We start from the raw sequence: 20,688 nt of genomic DNA, 5'->3' as shown, positions 1-20,688 counted from the left end.
GTGAGCGTGCCTGCGTGTGCCAGGCCAGCGCCTGGGTGTGCCGTGGCGGGTGCCGATGGTGAGCGTGCCTGCGTGTGCCAGGCCAGCGCCTGGGTGTGCCGTGGCGGGTGCCGATGGTGAGCGTGCCTGCGTGTGCCAGGCCAGTGTCTGGGGAGTTGCCAGGGGCGTTGAATGATCTGTGCCCGTCCCTGATGCGTGGGGATGAGCCTGGCGCAGGCCTGCAGGGGAGGTGACACTGTCTCTGGCCTTGGCTTCCCATCGCCGCCTTTGATGCACGCGCCAGCCACTCGGGGGCGCCCCTGCTCCCTTCCGGTCTGCCGGGGCCCAGGCCTGCCCCAGCCGCCCCCTGTGGGGCGGGGGCATCTGGGCCTTGCCAGGGGGCCGGGCGCTGACTCCGTTTCTCTGGCTTCTTTCCAGGTGGGCTTCTTCAAGCGCAGCCGGCCCCAGCAGGCCGTGGTGCCGCAGTACCACGCCATCAAGATCCCGCGGGAGGAGCGCCAGCTGTTCCGCGAGGAGAAGACGGGCACCATCCAGAGGAAGGAGTGGGTGACGAACTGGAGTGAGGGCGGCGACAGCCACGTGCCCATCTCCGGCTAGGCACCCCCTGTCCCGCCCAGGGCCGCGACCCACGCGAGATCCCCCTGGCCGGCGCCGGCTCAGACCTGGGGGTTCTGTGGGGAGGGGGGTCTCTGAGGAGCACACCGAGATGGGGTGACTCTGCCTCGTTAGCCGGGGACTGCTTTTCCCATTGGCTGCCGGACTCCGGACGCGAGATGCGGGACCTGTGCCCAGCCTGCCCACGGAGCCCCGAGGACAAGGGGGTGTAGCGCTGCCTCCTGCTGGCTGGGGCCGGAGCTGCTCAAGTCTGTCAAACCCCCCTGCTCTGGGGGGATCCCAGCCCCACGGGGCCCAGACTGGTTCAGGTGATAAAGTAAAGTACAGGGGATGACCCCGCCCCTTTGTGCAGTGATCCCGCAGTGACTTCGCCCCTTTCTGTAGTAACCCCGCCCTTTTGTGCAGTGTCCCCGCTTTTCTCCAAGCAGACCCTGCCCCCTAGCCCAGGCTCCCCTGTGTGATTGACTCCATGGTCCAGCTGTGGGGCTGCTGGCCCCTCCGGCTGGGGGTCTCTGCTTATTGTTATTAAAGGGACACTATTGGGAGAACAATGGCATATCGCCCATGCCTGCGCCTGCCCCACGCTTTGCCCCATAAGCTCCTCCTCTTCCCCCCCCCCCCACGGGGCCCAACAGACTCGAGACACTAACCAGAAACCTACGAACATTTTTCAGCATCTGTGTCCAACCCCTGCCCCTGGGAGTTGAGCTCTGCAGAGTCCGGGGGAGAAGGGGCTGGATTTACCCCCCACCCCAACCCCACACACTGAGCTGAGTCCGGCAAAGGATCCCCCAGCCCGGCACCACGGTCACAACGCATTTATTCACCGCATGGCCCTGGGCACAGGAGAGAGGAGATTCCGCATGGTAGAGTTGGGGGGACGGGGAGCTGGGACCCAGGACTCCTGGGTTCTCTCCTGGCTCTGGGAGGGGAGTGGGGGCTAGTGGGTAGGGGGGGGGGGGGGTTGGGAGCCAGGACTCCTGGGTTTTCTAGGTGCTGCCACTGGCTTGCTTTGTGACCTGGGGGGCATTGCAGCCCCTCTCTGTGCCTCGGTTTCCCCAGAAATGGAATGGCTCTGTCTGGGCTCACCCACCTCCTCAGGAGGGGGGCCCCTGGTTACTTGGGGTCTACAAAGCGCACTGTGAGTCTGGGCAGGGGGGGTCGGTTTCTCTGGCCCCCACCCTCTACTCAGCTTTCTTGAGGCTGAGGTCACCATGGCAACCAGCGTGGCGTATTCCTGGAGGTCGCCGTGGGCGTCCAGGTCCCTGAAGAGCTGCTCCAGGGTCTCGGGGTGGCGGATCTCCTGCAGCCCAGAGAGAGGGAGTTTATGGGCCCCGGGCCTTTTCCCTCGCGGTGGGGCTGGCTTGGAGGGCAGGGAATGGGGCACACTTCCCTAGGGGGACAGTCTCTGCCCAGGGCCCCCGCCAGGCAGCTCCATCAGCTGCCCCCAGCCAATCCCCCCTCCCCTTCCTGCACCGTGGGCACCTGGTCCAGGCCGGGTGCCCCTGGGTGCCGCTGGCGTTCACCTGGCCCAAGAGCCGCAGTAGGTGTGGAGCACTGCCAGGGTGGAGAGCAGCACCCGCTCCGGGGCCAGGGCCGGCCTGGGGGCTGGGCACAAGGGGGTAAGGACTGGGCGGGGGTGCAATGGGGTGATGGGGGAGGGGCACCAAAGGTTGGTATCAAGGACACAGCACGGTTGGGCCCTTGGCTGCCCTTGAGCACTGCCCCCCCCCCAGCTCAGTGACCTGCCCCGCACCCCCCCATGGGCATTATTAACTCTTTATGGCCTGGGGGGGGAAGCTCACCCTGCTGCTGCTCGTCCCATGGCCCCTTTCACACCCCCCCCCCCATGATAGCCTCATCTGCAGGCACCAGCGGGGTCCTTACACGGTGGGGGTGGGATTGCAGTGGGGCTGGAGAGCGGCAGCCTCTATCTGCCAGGGAACCCCCCTCCACCCCACCCCGCTGTCCTTTTCCCTGCCCTGGGGGCCAGGCTGGGGGGGGGTCTCCCTGGCACTCGGCTGGCGCTGCCAGCCCAGGGCTCCGGTTCACAGCAGGTGCTCTGGGTGACGCGGACGCCCATCCCCCTCTCCAAGCCCCACCATGCTCGTCTCACCCAGGGGCCCTTGGTCCCCAATGACCCAGGCTGCATCTGAAAGGAACCCGCTTCCCACCCTGCCCCTCGCCCAAGGCTCCACCACTACGGCCACCCAGCCCAAGCCCCACTCCCAGCTCTCCCCAGGAGCCAGCCACAGCCCCACTAAAGAGCAGATGCTGAGGGGAGGGGAGGACTGGGGCAGGCTCCCTGGGCAAGCCTGGCCGTGCCACCTGTCATGGAGTGAGGGGGAGTCAGGGCCCTGCACCCCTCTCTTCCTGCGATTCACCGTGACTCTCAGCCAGCCAGGAAAACAGAAGGTTTATTAGATGACAGGAACACAGTCCCAAGCAGAGCGTGTAGGTACAACCAGAACTCCTCAATCAAGTCCTGGGGGGTTTAGGGAGCTTAGCCCCCAGCTTGGGGTTCCCTGCGTTGCATCACCCAGCCCCAAACTGAAACCAAACCCAAACCCCTCCCGCAGCTCCTCTCTTCCCCCTCCCCCCAGCTCCTCCTCTCCTTTGTCCAGTCTCCCGGGCAGAAGGGGTTATTTCTCCCAACCCCAATCCTGGCTCAGGTTCCGGCTCAGGTAGCTTCCTTCAAGGGAAGTCCCCCATCCCCAATGCAACCCCCGCTGCCTGCTCCGTCCCACCACCCAGCTGTGCCTGTGGGGGGGAGAAATGAAGGCCCCCAGTTTTGGCAGAGGAGGGTTCCCGGCTGTCGACACCCCCCAGCTCCAAAGGGGCTGGGGAAATGAGCTTGGACTGCTTCACGCTCCCTGGAGCGGCCGGTTCAGACCCCAGCAGGTCACCCAGCCCAGCTCCTGTCTGCTCCGGACCCCTGGGGATCCTGTCTCTCCAGCATGCTCCCTCCTCCCCAGAGGTGGCTGCATTTCGGTGGGACCAGGGTTCTTTGCCATGAAAGGGGGGCGTATTATGGGATGCACAGAGCCCTTGGTTCCATGCAGCTCCCATGTGCTGTCCCTATCGCTTGAGTCACCCAGGGAGGTGGACACGGCTCCCCAGCCCCATTCGCATGCCTTGGCGGAGGCTGGAAGCCATGTCCAACAGACGGCAGGAGCGCTGCAGAGAGACTCTCGGAGCTGCCTGTGCTCCACAGCTCGGCTCCATCGGCGGAGGAGGGATCACGGCTGCTCCACAATCTCCCTGTGCACTAACAACTGGCCGTGCCGGCTGGGGGACCTTGCCTCAATTATTCAGCATCCGCCCAGACGTTAAAAAGCTCTTCACTGGCTCTAATGGAGCCCTGGCCACTGCCGAGTCCATTAGTGGCGGGGAGAGGGGCTGGATCCGGCCCGGGTTGCTGCTAGCGCTGTGCCCTGAGAAACTGAGGCTCGGGGTGTCCAGGGGCAGGAAAGAGGTGGGAGACTCTGGGCTGGCAAGGAGGCTCGTCATCCTGATCAGGGAGATCAGGGGTCGTGGTGTCAGATCATAGAAGTGTAGGGCCAGGCAGGTCCCCAAGAGGTCCCCCTAGATCACCATCACCTGGCTAGCAGCCCCCATGGGGGTTAAGGTGTCCCAGGCGTGTGGCCGGAGGGGTGGGAATTGAGGTCAGGCCTGGCAGAGGCAGCATGCTGCAGCAGAGAGGACGCTGGGCCGCAGGACTCCTGGGTTCTCTGGTGACCTGGGGCGCGTGGGATTGTCGGGTCGCCCAGTAAGGCCGGGGCAGGGCCCGTCCATCCGTCCGGGTACCACAGCAGGGGCTTGTGCGTGTCGAGTGATGGGTGACGTCCAAGCCCCCAGCGGGGTGGGAGGGGCGGGGGCTCGGGGCAGGGCCCCGGGGAGGCCAGGGCCTGCTGACGGCTGGGGTGGGCCGGGGGATGCTGAGCCTGCCGTGGCAACGGGAGCGAGGCTGACGGGATTGGGTGCCCCATTGCTATGGCGACGAGCTTCATCGCCTCGCCTGTGGCCAGGCCACAGTCCTGGCTGTTGCCATGTGGGTGGGGTGTGCGCTGCCATGGCAACAGGGCGCCCCGTGTTGCCGCCTGTCCGCTGAGCTGGTGCCAGGAGTGGCTGGGGGGGGGGTAGCCAAGCAGTGGTGCAGGACAGGCCATGGTGACACCCTTCACCAAGATGGCGCCGCCCATTCAGCCGCCAGAGCGCAATGGCGGCGCCCACAGGCAGGGTCACGCAGTTTGAACCGGAAGCAATCGCTCTCTTCCGCTTAGCCCCACCCGGAAGTTACCGAACTCTTCCGGAAGTGAGCCGCCTCTGTGGATGGGGGCTCCTGCTCGTCGGACGCCACCGCGGAGCAGACGGAGCCGCCGCACCGGGGAATGGTGAGGCCGCGGGGCCGCCGCGTCCGGGTGAGAGGGCGCCTGGCCGGCGGGGGTGAATGCGCATGCGCGGCCTGGAGTGGGGCGCCAGACTCAGCGCGCATGCGCCTGATCACTGTCAGGGAGAGGATGGGGTTGCTATGGAGACCCCCCCCAAGGGAGAGACCCCTCCCCCCCGGCCCAGCCAGGACGCCTGGGTTCCACCCCAGCTGTGCCGCCGACTCCATGCGCGAGCGGGGGAGGGGGGCGAGCGACTCGGCTCATCGTGCCTCAGTTTCCCTACCTGTGGCTCCCCGGGGCAGCGGCTGGGACTGGGGCGAGGGGTCTATCCCTTGGAGGGGTCTCCATAGCAACCCAGCCTGGAGCTACAGAGCCGGCCCCTTGCTGGGGGTCTCGGCGCCCTGCGGGCTCCGTGGGGGCGGCTGGTGAAATCCGCTCGCCCCTGCTCGGCGTCCGGGTGCCGCGAGCGAGCAGGGCGCAGGGGGAAGCAGCCCCTTGGCTGGTCCTGCCTGTTCACACGCCCACGCGCCCGCCTGAGCCCATCCCGGGGAGCCCCGTCCTGCCTTGGCATTTCCACCCCTCAGGGTGTGTGTGTCTGGGGCCCAGTCTGGCGGGACCCTAATTGAAATCTTTGGGTGCTACCACAGTGCAGATAATAAACCGCTGTGCAGTGTTGCTGTGAGCTGTTCTCCAGCGCCACGTTCCTCTGCAGAGTTGGCTGCATTTGAGTGGAATGTCACATGATCTCTATATCAGATCCATGCGCTGCAGTCCTGATGTGGGGGTCTCCCTCTCTGGAGTTGTGGGGAGGTTTGCCTTCTGGGATCTCTAGTCTCTAGGGCTTTCTGCCATATAACATGTAAGGTTTGCCCACAGCCACCTGCTCCCTGGCATTGGGCAGGCTGGCGCAAGGGAGCGCAGGTTCTCTGTGGCCGCCTGGCGTCTGAGCCCTTTGATGTGGAGGGGTGAGGCTCTGTCTCCTCTGTCCCCGTGCAGACGTGCTGGACTCCGGACTGATGGCGTCAGGCACGGCGAGCCGCTCTGAAGACGAGGAGTCGCTGGCGGGACAGAAAAGGAGCTCATCGCAGGTCTCGGGCACCATCCCCAAACGGCGGAGCTCCTCCAGGTACCCAGGAAGGGCCCAGGGCAATGAGGAGGGGGTGGGGTTCCCTGCGTCGTGCAGAGACCCCCTCTGGCGGTAAGGATGGAGTAGTCCAGTGCAGTCCCAGAGAGGGGGATGGGAAGATGGGACGTGGGGATTCCTGATGTCCTGTGATGAACCAGGTGCTGCTAACTCAACACCATTCCTGTAAAGCAGCGTCGGGCCTGGAGCCCGGCTCACCGGCCACTACCAGGGAAACTCCCTTGCCTGCAGTGATGGTTGGACTCGGAGCCACCAGAGGGCGCCCCACACCCATCTTGCAGCTGTTTGGGGGGTGGGGAGCTGGCTCCAGGTAGCCAGGTGTGCAGCGGGGCTGGCATATGGGTGGAGGGGCCTCACCTGGGGCCTACGTTTGTCCCACTAGGTTCATCAAGAGGAAGAAGTTTGATGATGAGCTGGTAGAAAGCAGCCTCGCCAAGTCGTCCAGCCGGGCCAAGGGGCCCAGTGGGGTGGAGCCAGGCCGCTGCTCGGGCAGCGAGCCCTCCTCCAGCGAGAAGAAGAAGGTGAGGGGGGAAAGAGGGTGGGCAGCGCCCTGCGGGGCCTGGTGCCCTGTCCGATCCGGAGCAGGGCCCTAGTCCCTCTTCTCTGACAGCGCCTAAGGCTGGGTATGTCGGGGAGGAGACACTATGCTCTGGGGAGGGGGATTCTTCCTGACCTCCAGCTGGAGATCAGCCCTGAAGCTTGAGCATGGAGAGCTTGGGTGGCTTTATCCCTGAGAGGGAGGGGAACAGAGAGAGCCGTCGGCCAGTAGATCCTGCAGCTCCCTGGGGGCACAGGCCTGGCTCAGCAGAGACCCCTCCCCCTGGCAGGACTAGAAAGGGCAGAGGGCGGGAGGCTCCTGCAGCCAGCCTGGGACAGAACTTGGGAGCCACAGAGCCCCTCAGCGACCATGCCAAAGGGACACCCTCACCATGGCAGTCAGCAGCCTTTCCTGCTGTGCCGTGACTCGCCGGGCAGAGCCTCCGGTAGCTCCCGTTCTCCCCTGTGGGGCCTGGTTCCTCTGCTGGTGGACGGTGGAGCCAGACCCAGTCCGTTTCATTCGCTGCCTGCAGCCAGTTCGCTTCCTGGCTCCGGCCCCGCTGGCTGGGCTTTGGACGGGTAAGCGCGAAGTGTCGTTGGCGCTCAGACGCCCGTGTTCCCTGGGCACATCTTGCTGAGGAGCCGGGGCCACGTGCTGCCCCCCGGACGAGGGCTGCCTAGGTTGGGTGGGGGGGGGTGATGTGCAGCCCCCGTCCGTCCATCATGGCCTCCAGCAGTGGGCCCCCCTGGCCAGACACAAGGGCGCTCTGAGCTCCATTCCCGGCTCGTGCAGGTCTCCAAATCCGTCTCTGCACCCGTCACCCCGAGCCCGGTCCCGAACCCCAGCCTCCCCAAGCGGATGAAGAAAAGCAAACAGCCCCTGCAGGTGACGAAGGACTTGGGCCGCTGGAAGCCTGCGGATGACCTGCTGCTCATCAATGCCGTGCTGCAGGTAATGCTGCCATCCTGCTAAGCAGGGCCAGGCCAGGCTGGCGTGCGTGGGAAAGGTCCCAGCAGGGAGTGGGAGGTCAGCAGAGCTCCTGGTGTGGGGCCCGGAGTCCCTGGCTGCTTCCCAGACCCCTCAGGTCAGTCCTCGCTCCAGTGCCTGAGGCTGGGAAGCGTTGCCCGTGAGGGCTGTTTCAGTGACGACGGCCCTCCCAGTGGGTGGGGCGACACAGCCCTGAGTCTGGCCTCTCTTTGGGCCCCTGCAGACCAACGACCTGACCTCGGTCCACCTGGGCGTGAAGTTCAGCTGTCGCTTCACCCTGCGGGAGATCCAGGAGAGGTGGTACGCGCTGCTCTACGACCCGGTCATCTCCAAGTGAGTGTCAGGCCACCAGGGCAGGGAGCTGGGATCTGCCGGGGCCGGCCACCCGTGGGGCAGACCCTGCTGCTCCAGGCACAGCTGGTCTCTCACCCAGAGGGGTGGCTGGGGGGTGGTGTGAGAGTCCCCCATCCCCCTGTAACAATCCTGCCTGTGGGAACCAGCTGAGGTCACTCAATCAGGGTGAACGGGGCAAACAAACCCCAAAAGCTGGTGGATTTTCCAATACTTAGATTTACCAAACCAGCCCAAAACAGCTTCTATAGTACCTCACTGGTTACTCAGAGTCCAAACAACGCAGTTCCCTTAAAGTGCCCAGCCTCAGGCCTCCAGCCAGACACACGTCAGATATGATGATGATTACTGAGAATCTGATCTCATCATATAAAAGAAAAGGTTCTTCCAATCCCAAAGGATCAGCCACATACCCAGGTTCAATGATAACTTAGATCTTACCCAAAACACACGCTTATAGCCAATTCTTATTAACTAAGCTAAAATTGATTAAAAAAGAAAAGAGGGAGAGTTGGTTCAAAGATCAATATACAGACAGACTTGAGTTCAATTCTTGAGGTTCAGGTACATAGCAGAGATGAGCTTGTAGTTGCCAAAAGTCCTTTTAGAAATAGTCCAGAGGTTATAGTCCAATGTCCATATTTGGGGTGACTCCAGTCAGTGACTGGGGATCTCAATCCTTGTGGCTTAAGGTTTCCCCCTCTTGAAACCCAGAGCAGATCTGAGATGAAGCAGGATTGTGTCCCAGGGTTTTTATACATTTCCAGCAGCCTCTTGGCCTGAGAAAACAATAGGCTCAACTCTCCTTGTCCTCAACATCCTGGCAATTAGCACAGAGTCATTTATCCATTGAACAGTTCAGATCCAGGTCACCACAACCTTCACAGAGACAGAGAGACAATAATACCATTTCCCTCAAGTGTCTTCCTAAATGTTAATATTCCTTTTTCAATCTTTGAATCAAAGCTCTAACAATACACAAGACTTGTTTGCTTCCATCACAAGTCCTGAGCAAACATCTCCCCTTCTACCTCTAACACTGCCGGCTGCATTTCAAAGCTCTGTTCATTTACAGATCTTCCTAACCAGTCTCTAAAGTTCGGCCATGGGTCAGATGGGTCTGTGAGTTAATTAACTCTTTCTGTCCCTGTCATCTTCCAATGAGATATTATATTACACTCAGAACATCACACACACACACACCCCCGCTGCGACTCTGGGGAGCAATGAGTCCGAGGGGAAGAGCCCCTCCCTTCGCTTGGCGTCAGAGACGTGAAATCTGAGTCGGGAGCTGACGTGGTCACTGTCCCCTCCCCAGGCTGGCCTGTCAGGCCATGCGACAGCTGCACCCCGAAGCCATCACCGCCATCCAGAGCAAGGTGCTGTTCAGCAAAACCGAGGAGCAGCTGCTGAGCAAGGTGGGATCGGTAAGTCTCGCTCGGCCTCCCTCTGCGCGCCGGGCACGGTGACAGCCGGACACTGGACCAGGTGGGATGGGAACGGCCGGTACCCGCTCCGCCTCCCTCTGCGCGCCGGGCGCGGTGACAGCCGGACACTGGACCAGGTGGGCTGGCAACGGCCGGTACCCGCTCAGCCTCCCTCTGCGCGCCGGGCACGGTGACAGCCGGACGCTGGGCCAGGTGGGATCGGAACGGCCGGTACCCGCTCAGCCTCCCTCTGCGCGCCGGGCACGGTGACAGCCGGACGCTGGGCCAGGTGGGATCGGAACGGCCGGTACCCGCTCAGCCTCCCTCTGCGCGCCGGGCACGGTGACAGCCGGATGCTGGGCCAGGTGGGATCGGAACGGCCGGTACCCGCTCCGCCTCCCACTGCGTGCAGGCCGCAGTGACTCCCGGACTCGTGCTCCTGGCGAAAGGGACCCCGGAGTCCTGTCCCTGCCGGCTGGGGCGAGAGTCTGGACCCGGGAGGCGCGCGGCTCCCTCTGCCCGGGGCGGGGAAGGGCCGTCTCCACAGAGCATCCTGCCGGGTGTCCTTCGCCAAAGCACCCTGCAGCCAAATGGTTCCAGTGCCCTCCAGGGAGCCCTGTCGGGCGGGAGCTGCGCTGGCCTGGCCCGGGGCTCCCGGTGCGTGTGCCGTGGTTCCTGGCTCCTTGCCCAATTGCCCAACGCTCGTGCCCTGGCTCTGGCTGCTGCCCGCACCGAAATCCCAAGAGGTTGATGCCTTAGGAAAGCCTTGGGGAGTCGCCAGGCCATGTCCCCTGCCCCATGGAGAGCCCAGCAGCTTCCCTGAGCCCTGCCCAGCTGAGCCCCCCTGAGTGGTAGCCCCAGGCCGAGCCCTGGCTGCCGGCCCTGTGATCCTGGCCTCGAACCCCCAGGCTCCCGCTGCCGGCTTGGGGTCCAGCCGGTGTCCCGGAGCCGGGGGCTGTCCTGCCCCCTAGTGGTGGTTGACCCGTCTGTCCCGCAGACCAGCCAGCCCACGCTGGACACCTTCCAGGACCTGCTGCACAAGCACCCCGAGGCCTTCTACCCGTCGCGCACGGCCAAGGCCCTGCAGCTCTACTGGCAGCTGATGAAGCAGTACTACCTCCTGGACGACCAGACAGGTGAGGCCTGGCCCGAGCGGGCAGCCCATCCGCCGCGGCTGGGCCGGGCACAGGAGCCGGAGCCCGCGTCAGCATCACCCGGCGGCTGCTGGGACTGTGCTGACACTGCCCCCGCCCTCTGCTTCCCTCCAGTGCAGCCGCTGCCCAAGGGGGACCAGGTGCTGAACTTCTCGGACGCGGAGGACATGATAGACGACAGCAAGCTGAAGTGAGTGTCCGCGGGGGGGTCCTTCCTGCCAGGGTGCAGCCCCAGCTGCCCAGCGCGTGCCACGGGCCATATCCCCTGGGCAGCCCGGAGCCCCTCGCGCCGATTACCATCCGGCCCGAGCTGCTGCAGCCGCTGCCTGGTGCTTCCTGTCCCCCGGAGCCCGGCTCCGGCGCTGGCTCGCTGGCTGGCTGCAGCGTGGCCCAGGGCCGAGCAGGCCCGGCTGCCCTTGGCGCCCTGCGGGGCAGACATGGCGGCAGATGGCCGCAGAGGGCCCGTGTTGGGGCTGGGTCCAGGGGCTGGCGTGTTAGGGATCCGGCCTGCGAGGCACCCCATGGGCACGTGTACAAGGACAGCTACCTGACCCCTCCCCTGTCCTTTCCCCGCAGAGACGTGCGGGACGAGGTGCTGGAGCATGGTGAGTCTGGCGGGGCCTTCACTCCGCTCCCTGCCCCGGGGCGCTTGTGGGGGAGCCGAGGGGCTCGGGGTGTGGGGGGTGCCCTGACCCCTGGCAGGTTTGGTTAGCGCTGTGCCTCGGACCCGTCGCCGCAGCCCCATCCAGCCAGGCACTGCTGCAGCTGGGCCTGACAGCCCTTCTGTCCTGACACTGGGTCAGCACCCCCTGGAGAGGAGGGGACAGGCCCCAGCCCCATTCCCCACCCCCTGAGCCAGCCAGTCCCTGCCCTGGGGCCGGATCAGAGCCGGTGCCCCCTGGAGGGGAGAGGCCCCAGCCCCATTCCCCACCCCCTGAGCCAGCCAGTCCCTGTCCTGGGGCCGGATCAGAGCCGGTGCCCCCTGGAGGGGAGAGGCTGCATATCCCCTCCCCAGAGCCAGCCCCTTCCTGTGCCCGGCGCCGGGGCTGGCCCGAGCTGCCCCCTGCACTTCCCTCCTTGCAGAACTGACCGTGGCCGACAGGCGCCAGAAGCGGGAGATCCGGCAGCTGGAGCAGGAGCTGCACAAGTGGCAGGTGCTGGTGGACAGCATCACGGGTGAGAGCTGGGAGGGGCGGGGGACAATGTCCCAGCATCCTCTAGCGCACTGAGCTGACATCCAGGCTGCAGGCTCCCTGGGACTCCTGGGAGCCCTGATGCTGGGGGAGGGGGCGGGGTCTCCGCCTGGCTGAGACCCGGGTTGTGGGGGTGGGAGGGGTCTGTCCAGCTAAGGCCCATGGGGAGAGGTGGGGGCGATTCTCCATGTGACCCAGGGGGAAGCTGGGGGGTTTCTCCGTGTGACCCGGGGAGAGATGGGGGTTTCTCCGTGTGACCGGGGGGGGGTGAGTATCTGATCTCTCCCCTCCCTCGCCCAGGAATTAGCTCCCCGGACTTTGACAACCAGACGCTGGCTGTGCTGCGGGGGAGGATGGTGCGTTACCTCATGCGCTCCCGAGAGGTGAGTCCTGGTCGCCCTGGATCAGCCGGGGCAGGGGGTCCTGGCTAGATGCCCCGGGGCGTCACCCCGGCCTCCTGTTTCCAGAGGGCTCCCGGGTGGCCACGTACAGGCTCCGAGCCTGCCCCTGCACACACAGGGAGGGGCTGCGCTTGTGGGCAGAGCAGAGGGGACTCCCTGGGGGCTGGGGTGGCTGGTGCTTAGAGCCACCCTGGGGGAGCACATGGGGGGCACCTCACTAACAACCCCCCCCTTCCAGATCACACTGGGCAGAGCCACGAAGGACAATCAGATCGACGTGGACTTGGCGCTGGAGGGCCCTGCCTGGAAAATCTCCCGCAAACAAGGTACAGGGGCGGGGCTGACATGCCCATCGGGGGGTGGGGCTCATAGATCTCTCCATGGAGGGGCGGGGCTAACCCCCGGGGCCGCTGGGTGTGGGCTCCAGGATGGCACTGCTGGGGTGTGGGGTGAGGGAGGCGCTGCCCAGTGCTCCAGTCCCTGGGTGTGGGATACGGGTGACGCCCTGCGTGGTAGCTGGGCTGTGGGTGGGGTCTCTGTGCCCCCCTCACCACCCTCCCGCTGCGCCTTGCAGGCGTCATCAAGCTGAAGAACAACGGGGATTTCTTCATCGCCAACGAGGGCCGGCGCCCCATCTACGTGGACGGGCGCCCGGTGCTGGGCGCCAGCAAGTGGAAGCTCAACAACAACTCGGTGGTGGAGGTGAGCGCCCGGCCCGCTGCGTGGGGGGGACGGGGTCAGACGCCCCCTGACTGGGTGCCCCAGGGGAGCCCCTGGTGGTGGCACTGTGGGGGCTCCCCTGAGCTCAGCTGGGCCGGGCCCGGGCCCTGCCCGCGCTGACCTCTCTCTCCCCTGCAGATCGCCAGCCTGCGCTTCGTCTTCCTCATCAACCAGGACCTGATCGCCCTCATCAAAGCCGAAGCTGCCAAGATCCCCCAGCAGTGAGGAGCTGGGCCCGGCCCCTGCTACTGTCCGGTGACTGCAGGAGGCTGGGGCTGGGGCCGCCCGCTCCCCTCTGGCTGGGGGCAGGGCCCGGGGCCGGCTGCACACTGTTCCCTTCCAAATAAATGTGTCCAACCTGCTCCTGGGGTCCGGGGCCTGCTAGCGTCAGGGAGTGGCTGGCAGCGAGTCCAGCCCTTTGCTCCGGCCCACAGAAAGGGCACCAGGCTCGGTCCTGCCACAGTGAGTTCCCCTGGTTAACATGGCAGCGCCGCCCCTCTCCCCCCCCCCCGTGCCTGGGGGCTTGCGGCTGGGCCCACCACTGCCCCACAGCGCCAGGGCAGGGGCCAAAATCGACACAAGACCAGAGATCAAAATGCAGCTGTTTTAATGTAAAAAGGGAGGGGGAGGGGAAGCCCTATGGACTGGAAGCCCGGCTGCCCCCCACTGCCTCCCCCCCGTTCCTCAGGCCAGGCGGGGCCCTGCCCCTTCGCCTCCGGCTGTGCCCTCGGGGGCGGGTGGAACCCGGTCTGCCACAAGCTCCGGGGGGCAGCTCCTGTGCTGGCCCCCTTGTGGCAGTGCTCATGGGGGCGCGGCCCCCAGCGGCAGTGCTGGGTTGGGAACGAGGCCCGTGGCCGGCGGGGGCTCCCTACAGGGGCTGTGCGGCCCAGCCAGGCCCCCTGGCTCTCCAGGGGGGCAGAAAAATCCCACTGTGTGTGAGGGTGCAGCCTTCACATGCCTGTGCCCTCCTCCCGGGGCCAGCAGGGGGCACTCACGGCACCGTGGCAGCCCAGCAGCACCATCTCCAGGCCGGGCGGGTCCCAGGGCAGCGGCAAAGCGGCCGGAGCTGGAGGTCCCGGGGGGTCCGTCTCAGGGGCTGGCGGAGCCTGTGGCGGGGGCATGGCCCCGTGGTGTCCATGGGGGCCAGGGGAGGCCGGTGCTGCCGTGGGAGCAGTGAGGTCCCTGGGGCCGGCCGCTGGCCACGTGCTGCCGAGCTCCGTGTCTGTCCCCCCTGCTGAGGTCCATGGGGCGCTGTGGGAGGCAGGTGGGCCCCAGGCCCAGGGGGGCGCAGGCCGGGCGCGGGGGCAGGCTGCGTTGAGACACGGGCCGGGCGCAGCGCTGTGCAGGAAGAAGGCCGGGATGCCCGTCTCCACGCGCAGCGGCTGCAGCAGGGTGGTGCCGGGGAAGGCCGAGGCCGCATAGGAGGCGGTGCCCTCGGGGCGGGCGAGCGGAGCCGGCGGCTGGGACAGCAGGAAGAGCTGCAGAGCCTGGCGCAGCGACTGCAGCCCCTCACGCATCTGCAGGACCTGCCCCGACAGCTCGGCCACCTGGGGGCAGGGAGAGGGGTGAGTGCCAGGGGCAGCACCCTGGGCCAGGCAGGGGCCCACGAACTGGGTGGGGGAACCACGCCCAGGCCCCCTCCCCTGGCCTGGGGCTACCTGAATCCAGTGCACGGGTACCCAGTACCAATGCTCTCCCCCACCCCCTGGGCCCCACCCAGGGCACGATGCCAGGGGCGCTGGCTGCTCACATGCTGAGCCCCCCCTTCCCCCACGCGCTTACCGCCTGTCGCAGCTTCTCGATGGCGTTGGCGCCCGTCAGCTCTGCGGGGCCCAGGGGAATGGTCAGCAACCCGCTCTCTGGGGCAAGGGGAGATGGCAGGTTAGCACCTAGCCCTCCTGGAGCAGGGGAGAGAACCCAGGAGTCCGAGCCCCAACCCCACCCAGAGCAGGGGCGAGAACCCAGGAGTCCGAGCCCCAACCCCACCCAGAGCAGGGGAGAGAACCCAAGAGTCCTAGTGCCCAGACCCTCCCAGAGCCGGCGAGAGAACCCAGGAGTCCGAGCCCTGGCCCCACCCAGAACGGGGGAGAGGACCGTCCCCCCCACTCCCAGGGAGAGAACCCAGGAGTCCTAGTGCCCAAGCCCCACCCAGAGCCGGGGAGAGAACCCAGGAGTCCTCGTGCCCAGCCCCTCCCAGAGCCAGGGAGAGAACCCAGGAGTCCGAGCCCTGGCCCCATCCAGAACGGGGGAGAGGACCGTCCCCCCCCCTACTCCTAGGGAGAGAACCCAGGAGTCCTGGTGCCCAAGCCCCACCCAGAGCCGCCCCCTGCCGGGGGCTGCCAGTACCTGGCCCGGGGGAGGGGCTGTTGCAGTCGGGGCCCGAGGGGCCGACCTGGAAGCTGAACATGGACTTATCCGAGCCGCAGGCGTCTTCCTCGATGCCGTCCACCACCCTGTAGTGCAGAGTGGCACCGTCACGGGAGGGGGACAGAGGTCCATCCCCCCTCCCCGGCCATCAGCCCCAGGGCCGCCCAGCACAGGGCAGGGGGAGCAGGCTGGGATCCCCCCCCCCGGCATCAGCCCTGGGGGAGCCACGGGGCCCTACCCAGCATGGGGGCTCCATTCCCACCCGCTCCCATTACCCCTGGGCCGCCCCCGCCCCATGGGGGGGTCATTGCCTGAAGCCGCCTGGGCGTGCCCAGCCCCGGGGTAGCCAGCAGGAAACACCCCGACCCCGTGTTTGCCTCACTCCAGGCCTGGCTCAGCAGCGCCCCCCCCCTCCCCCCGGCACCACCTTACCTGGGGCTGAGGTCGGGGGGCCCCATCCAGGGCAGGCTGTGGAGGCCGGCAGCGGGTGGCAGGCGCCGCGTCCGGGGCAGGCCGCCCCTCCTGGGCGACAGCAGCTTGGCTCCCACGGCTGATGGGGGGCAGCCAGGGGGCAGCTGGGGGCTGGACGGTGCCTCGGCGGGCTCCAGGGCTGGGCCGGCTGGCGAGCGGGGCGGGGGCACCGGGGCATCCTGCGCGGCCTCGGCCGCCTTCTCCTCCAGCAGGGTATTGTCGCCGTTCAGCGAGCTGGTGTCGGCCTGGGGGGCAGAAGGGGTCAGTGCGGGGGAGGGGCTCCCTGGCCCGGCATCTGCCCCACATGCCCGGAGCCAGGTCACTGCCCCCGGCCTCAGGGGTTCTCGAGTGATGCCTGCGCCCAGCCCGAGGCCGAGGCGCCTTTTCTCACTGACATCAGAACGGCCAGACTGGGTCAGCCCAAGGGTCCGTCCAGCCCAGTGTCCCGTCTGCCGACCGCGGCCAGTGCCAGGTGCCCCAGAGGGGATGAACAGAGCAGGGAATCACCAAGTGATCCATCCCCTGTCGCCCATTCCCAGCTCTGGCAAACAGACACTAGGGACACCCTCCCTGCCCAGCCTGGCTAATAGCCATTGACGGACCTATTCTCTAGGAACTTATCTAGCACTTTTCTGAACCCTGTGATAGTCTACAAAATTGGGACAGGGGTGGGGGGTAGGGGCCTATATAAGAAAAAGCCCCCAAAATCGGGACTGTCTCTATAAAATCGGGACATCTGGTCACCATACATTTGAGTTCCTTCAGAATTCGTGGGTGACTCCCATCTGGTCCTGGTGCCTCATTGCTGAATTCTGGGACAGTTCCTCAGATCTGTCACCTAAACAGAACGGCTCAGGTGTGGGGCTCTCCCGCACGTCCTCAGCCGTGAAGACCGATGCAAAGAATTCATTTAGTTTCTCCGCAATGGCCTTATCGTCCTTGAGTGCTCCCTCAGCATTTTGATCGGCCAGTGGCCTCACTGGTTGTTTAGTGGCTTCCTATTTCTAATGTACTTACCATTTTTTTGCTATTAGAGTCTTTGGCTAGCTTCTTCCAAATCTTTTTTGGCCTTGCTAATTCTAGTTTTACACTTCACGTGCGGAGTTTATGCTCCTTTCTAGTTTCCTCACTAGGAATTAACCTCCACTTTTGAAAGGATGCCGCCTTGCCTCTCACTGCTGCTCTCACTTGGTTGTTTAGCCACAGTGGCTCTTTTTTGGTTCTCTTCCTATGTTTTTTAATTTGGGGGAGACATTTAAATTGACCCTCTACTATGGTGTCTTTTAAAAGTTCCCCTGCAGCTGGCAGGGATTTCACTTTTGGTGCTAAACCTTTTAATTTCTGTTTCACTAACCTCCTCATTTGTGTGTCATTCCCCTTTCTGAAATTAAATGCGACAGTGCTGGGCTGCTGTGGTGTTTTCCCCGCCACAGGGATGTTACATTTAATTATATTCTGGTCACTATTACCAAGCGATCCAGCTCTATTCATCTCTTGAACCAGATCCTGTGCTCCACTTAGGACTAAATCAAGAATTGCCTCTTCTCTTCTGGGTTCCAGGACTGGCTGCTCCAAGAACAGTCATTTAAGGTGTCAAGAAAGTTTATCTCTGCATCCCTGCTGAGGTGACACGTACCCAGTCAATATGGGGATAGTTGAAACCCCCCATTATTATTGAGTTTTTTGTTTATTTGAATAGCCTCTTTGACCTCCCTGAGCATTTCACAGTCACTAGCACCATCCCGGTCAGGTGGTCGGTGATATATCCCTACCGCGGTATTCTTATGATTAGCGCCTGGGATTACTATCCAGAGAGATTCTATGGGCCAGTTTGATTCATTTACTCTTTTTACTTCATTTGATTCGACGCTTTCTTTCACATCTAGCGCCACTCCCCCACCACCACGACCTGGTCTGTCCTTCCGATAGCTTTGTACCCTGGGATTAGTGTGTCCCATTGATTATCCTCCTTCCCCAAAGCTTCTGTGATGCTGATTCGATCAATATCCTCATTGAATACGAGGCACTCTAGTTCACCCAGCGTAGCACTTAGACTCCTAGCATTGGTATATAAGCACGTTAAAAACTTGTCACTTTGGAACTGTCTGCCATTACATGATGTAATAGAATGGGGCTTTTTTTCATTTGACTGTTTCTCATCAGATCCTACCTCTATTTTATCATCCTCCATCCTCTCCTCCGTACTAGGACATAGACCATCTCCATTAAGAGATCCGCCCCTAAGGGATGTCTCTGTTCGAACCACGTGTTCCTCTGCACCTGTTGGCTTTCCCCCAGCCCTTAAGTTTCCCCAGTTCCTAGTCAATCTATCCCCCTTCTCCCTACACCATCGTCTCAGCCACGCAGTGAGACCCTGCAGCTCTGCCTGGCTAACTGGCCCTGCGCGTGGAACTGGGAGCATCTCAGAGGATGCTGCCATGGAGTTCTGGTCTTCAATCTTTTACCTAGCAGCCTACACTTGGCCTCCAGGACATCTCTCCTACCCTTCCCTAGGTCACTGTTACTAACGTGTACCACGACCACCGGCTCCACCCCAGCACTACACATCAGTCTGTCTAGACGTCTCGAGAGATCCGCAACCTTCGCACCAGGCCGGTTCTCCCGGTCATCGCAAACCCAGCTCTCTATGTTTCTAATGATCGAATCGCCCATTACTATTACCTGTCTCTGCCTAATACCTGGAGTTCCCTCCTCCGGAGAGGTATCCTCCGTGCGAGAGGAGACCACGACTTCATCTGGAAGGAGGGTCCCAACTATGGGATCGTTTCCCTCTGCTCCGGCTGGATGTTCTTCCCTGGGACTTTCACCCTCCTCAACAGCACAGAGGCTGTCAGACGGGGCTGGGACCGTTCTACTGGGTCCCGGAAAGTCTCCTCTATGTATCTCTCTGTCCCCCTCAGCGCCTCCAGCTCGGCCACTCTGGTCTCCCAAGCCCGTACGCGGTCTCTGCGGCTCCTTGCACCGAGCGCACACAGACGCCACTCGCCCACAGGGCAGGTGATCAGACATGCTGCACTGGGTGCAATAAACTGGGTCGCGCCCGCTCTGCTGCTGGGCTCTGCCTGTGTCCCCGTTTCACTCCTGCAGCTCCTTGGGTGTCGATTTGTTTTTATTGTGGGGGTATTTGACTAAGTGTAAGGAATGTTAAGTGACGGTTTGGGGGAGGAAGGGAGGGGTCCCGCATCGGCTCAGTAGGGCGGGGGGCCAACCCCTGCCCTGGAGCGGGGTGAGACCAGTGTGACCTTAGGAGTGTGATATTGAAAGGTGACAGGGTCAGAAAGAGTTAATTAACTCACACTGACCTGACCTAGGTAAATGAGCAGAGCTTTGAAATGCAGCCGGCAGTGTTAGAGGTAGAAGGGGAGATGTTTGCTCAGGGCTTGTGATGGAAGCAAACAAGTCTTGTCTATTGCTATAGCTTTGATTCAAAGATCGAAAAAGGAATATTAACATTTAGGAAGACACTTGAGGGAAATGGTATTATTGTCTCTCTGGCTCTGTGAAGGTTGTGGTGACCTGGATCTGAACTGTGTAATGGATAAATGACCCTGTGCTAATTGCCAGGATGTTTGGGACAAAGAGAGTTAAGCCTATTGTTTTCTCAGGCCAAGAGGCTGCAGGAAATGTATAAAAACCCTGGGACACAATCCTGCTTCATCTCAGATCTTCTTTGGGTTTCAAGAGGGGGAAACCTTAAGCCACAAGGATTGAGATCCCCAGTCACTGACTGGAGTCACCCCGAATATGGACATTGGACTATAACCTCTGGACTATTTCTAAAAGGACTTTTGGCAACTACAAGCTCATCTCTGCTGTGTCTGACCCTCAAGAATTGAATTCAAGTCTGTCTGTACATTGATCTTTTAACCAACACCCTCTCTTTTCTTTTTTAATCAATTTTAGTTTAGTTAATAAGAATTGGCTGTAGCGTGTATCTTGGGTAGGATCTAAGTTATCATTGAACCTGGGTCTGGGTCTGATCCTTTGGGACTGGAAGAACCTTTTCTTTTATACGATGAGATCAGATTTCAGATTCATCATCACATCTGACGTGTGTCTGGACGGAGGCCTGAGGCTGGGCACGTTAAGGGAACTGCGTTGTCTGGACTCTGAGTAACCAGTGAGGTCCTACAGAAGCTGGTTGGTAGATCTAAGCACTGGAAGATCCACCAGCAGTTGGGGTCTGTCTGCCCCGGTCTGTTCGCAGTTCACCCTGATTGCGTGACCTCAGCCGGCTCCCACGGGCAGCACCGTCACAACCAGCATTGCACTGGGCCTGCACCCCCTCCCCCCGCTGCACTGGGGCTGGAGCAGATCCCCCTGGTGAGCCCCCGCCCCAGGTGCCCAGCCAAGCACTAGGGGGCGCTCGCTGCCCCGCCCCGGCCCCGCCCCAGCCCCGCCCCTCACCTGGGCCCCGGCGCTGCCCAGGTTGTAGCTCAGCTCGGCGCGGATCTCCTGGCGGAACTTGCGGGCGAACTCGGGGTACAGCGCCAGGCTCTCGCCCAGCCCCCGCAGACTCAAGCACTGCAGGTCGCAGTAGGTCAGGCCCTTGACGTCCGCGTTGGCCTTGATCACACGCTCCTGGCCTGAGAGGTCGCAGCCCAGCAGGTCGCCCTTCCCTAGGAGCAAACGGCGGGTCGCTGAGGCCCAGGGATGCAGCAGGCCCAGTGACACCCCCCCCCAGGCGTTACAGCCCATCTGGGGCCCTGGGGGGGGGAACAGCTGCTGCCTTTGCTCCTGCTGAGGTTCGGGGGTAGGGGCAGCTCATCCTCATCCCTATACCACAAAACCAGCAGAGACCCCCAGGGCTGGGCTAGCAGGGGCTGCGGGTCGGGAGTGAGGGGCACTGGCAGAGCTGGGGGGGGTAGGGCTGGGCTGGCAGGGGCTGTGGGTTGGGAGTGAGGGGCA

At 63.2% G+C, this 20,688-nt stretch overlaps 3 protein-coding genes across 17 annotated transcripts in view; 2 read left to right on the top strand and 1 right to left on the bottom strand.

Moving 5' to 3' along the window:
• ITGA7 (integrin subunit alpha 7) overlaps positions 1-1,166 on the top strand; it is a 24,279-nt gene extending 23,113 nt beyond the window's left edge. For 11 of the 14 annotated variants that reach the window (XM_034792393.1, XM_034792384.1, XM_034792388.1 and 8 more), the window contains one exon: positions 418-1,166. In XM_034792393.1, the coding sequence (XP_034648284.1) occupies positions 418-597 (180 nt within the window). In that variant the 3' untranslated portion in view covers positions 598-1,166. The remainder of the gene's footprint in view (positions 1-417) is intronic. The other 3 variants (XM_034792385.1, XM_034792397.1, XM_034792396.1) reach the window with 1 other exon arrangement.
• A 3,663-nt stretch (positions 1,167-4,829) lies between these two features.
• On the top strand, positions 4,830-13,283 carry MCRS1 (microspherule protein 1). 2 transcript variants are annotated; one of them, XM_034792918.1, is made up of 14 exons: positions 4,830-5,009; positions 6,003-6,132; positions 6,533-6,671; positions 7,481-7,639; positions 7,899-8,008; positions 9,345-9,453; positions 10,451-10,589; positions 10,722-10,797; positions 11,184-11,212; positions 11,691-11,783; positions 12,101-12,183; positions 12,440-12,527; positions 12,776-12,903; positions 13,060-13,283. In XM_034792918.1, the coding sequence occupies exons 1-14, from the start codon at positions 4,835-4,837 to the stop codon at positions 13,144-13,146; spliced, it is 1,545 nt and encodes a 514-aa protein (XP_034648809.1). In that variant the 5' UTR covers positions 4,830-4,834; the 3' UTR covers positions 13,147-13,283. The 2 variants fall into 2 exon arrangements, with proteins under 2 accessions (XP_034648809.1, XP_034648808.1); XM_034792917.1 differs by having other exon boundaries at positions 4,830-5,036.
• A 243-nt stretch (positions 13,284-13,526) lies between these two features.
• Positions 13,527-20,478, bottom strand: KCNH3 (potassium voltage-gated channel subfamily H member 3). The gene is made up of 5 exons (XM_034792786.1): positions 20,188-20,478; positions 15,721-16,004; positions 15,268-15,374; positions 14,704-14,780; positions 13,527-14,468 (listed from the first exon to the last, which is right to left on the bottom strand). Exons 1-5 carry the CDS (start codon positions 20,476-20,478, stop codon positions 13,872-13,874), a joined length of 1,356 nt encoding a protein of 451 aa, XP_034648677.1. The 3' UTR covers positions 13,527-13,871.
• Between the last annotated feature and the right edge of the window lie 210 nt (positions 20,479-20,688).

This window comes from Trachemys scripta, chromosome 16 (assembly GCF_013100865.1).
Source record: "Trachemys scripta elegans isolate TJP31775 chromosome 16, CAS_Tse_1.0, whole genome shotgun sequence".
Taxonomy (NCBI): domain Eukaryota; kingdom Metazoa; phylum Chordata; order Testudines; family Emydidae; genus Trachemys; species Trachemys scripta.
This window is presented reverse-complemented; position numbering and strand designations above follow the sequence as displayed.

Bases quoted from the DNA above. Each gene is read 5' to 3' on its own strand.
- KCNH3 (XM_034792786.1), bottom strand. From the start codon at position 20,478: ATGGGCTGTAACGCCTGGGGGGGGGTGTCACTGGGCCTGCTGCATCCC. The intron at 16,005-20,187 runs GTGAGGGGCGGG...TCTGCCCCCCAG, and splicing joins TGGGCAGCGCCGGGGCCCAG to GCCGACACCAGCTCGCTGAA. The intron at 14,781-15,267 runs GTACTGGCAGCC...CCCTTGCCCCAG, and splicing joins CAGCCCCTCCCCCGGGCCAG to AGAGCGGGTTGCTGACCATT.
- MCRS1 (XM_034792917.1), top strand. From the start codon at position 4,835: ATGGCGGCGCCCACAGGCAGGGTCACGCAGTTTGAACCGGAAGCAATC. The intron at 12,184-12,439 runs GTGAGTCCTGGT...CCCCCCTTCCAG, and splicing joins ACCTCATGCGCTCCCGAGAG to ATCACACTGGGCAGAGCCAC. The intron at 12,528-12,775 runs GTACAGGGGCGG...TGCGCCTTGCAG, and splicing joins GAAAATCTCCCGCAAACAAG to GCGTCATCAAGCTGAAGAAC.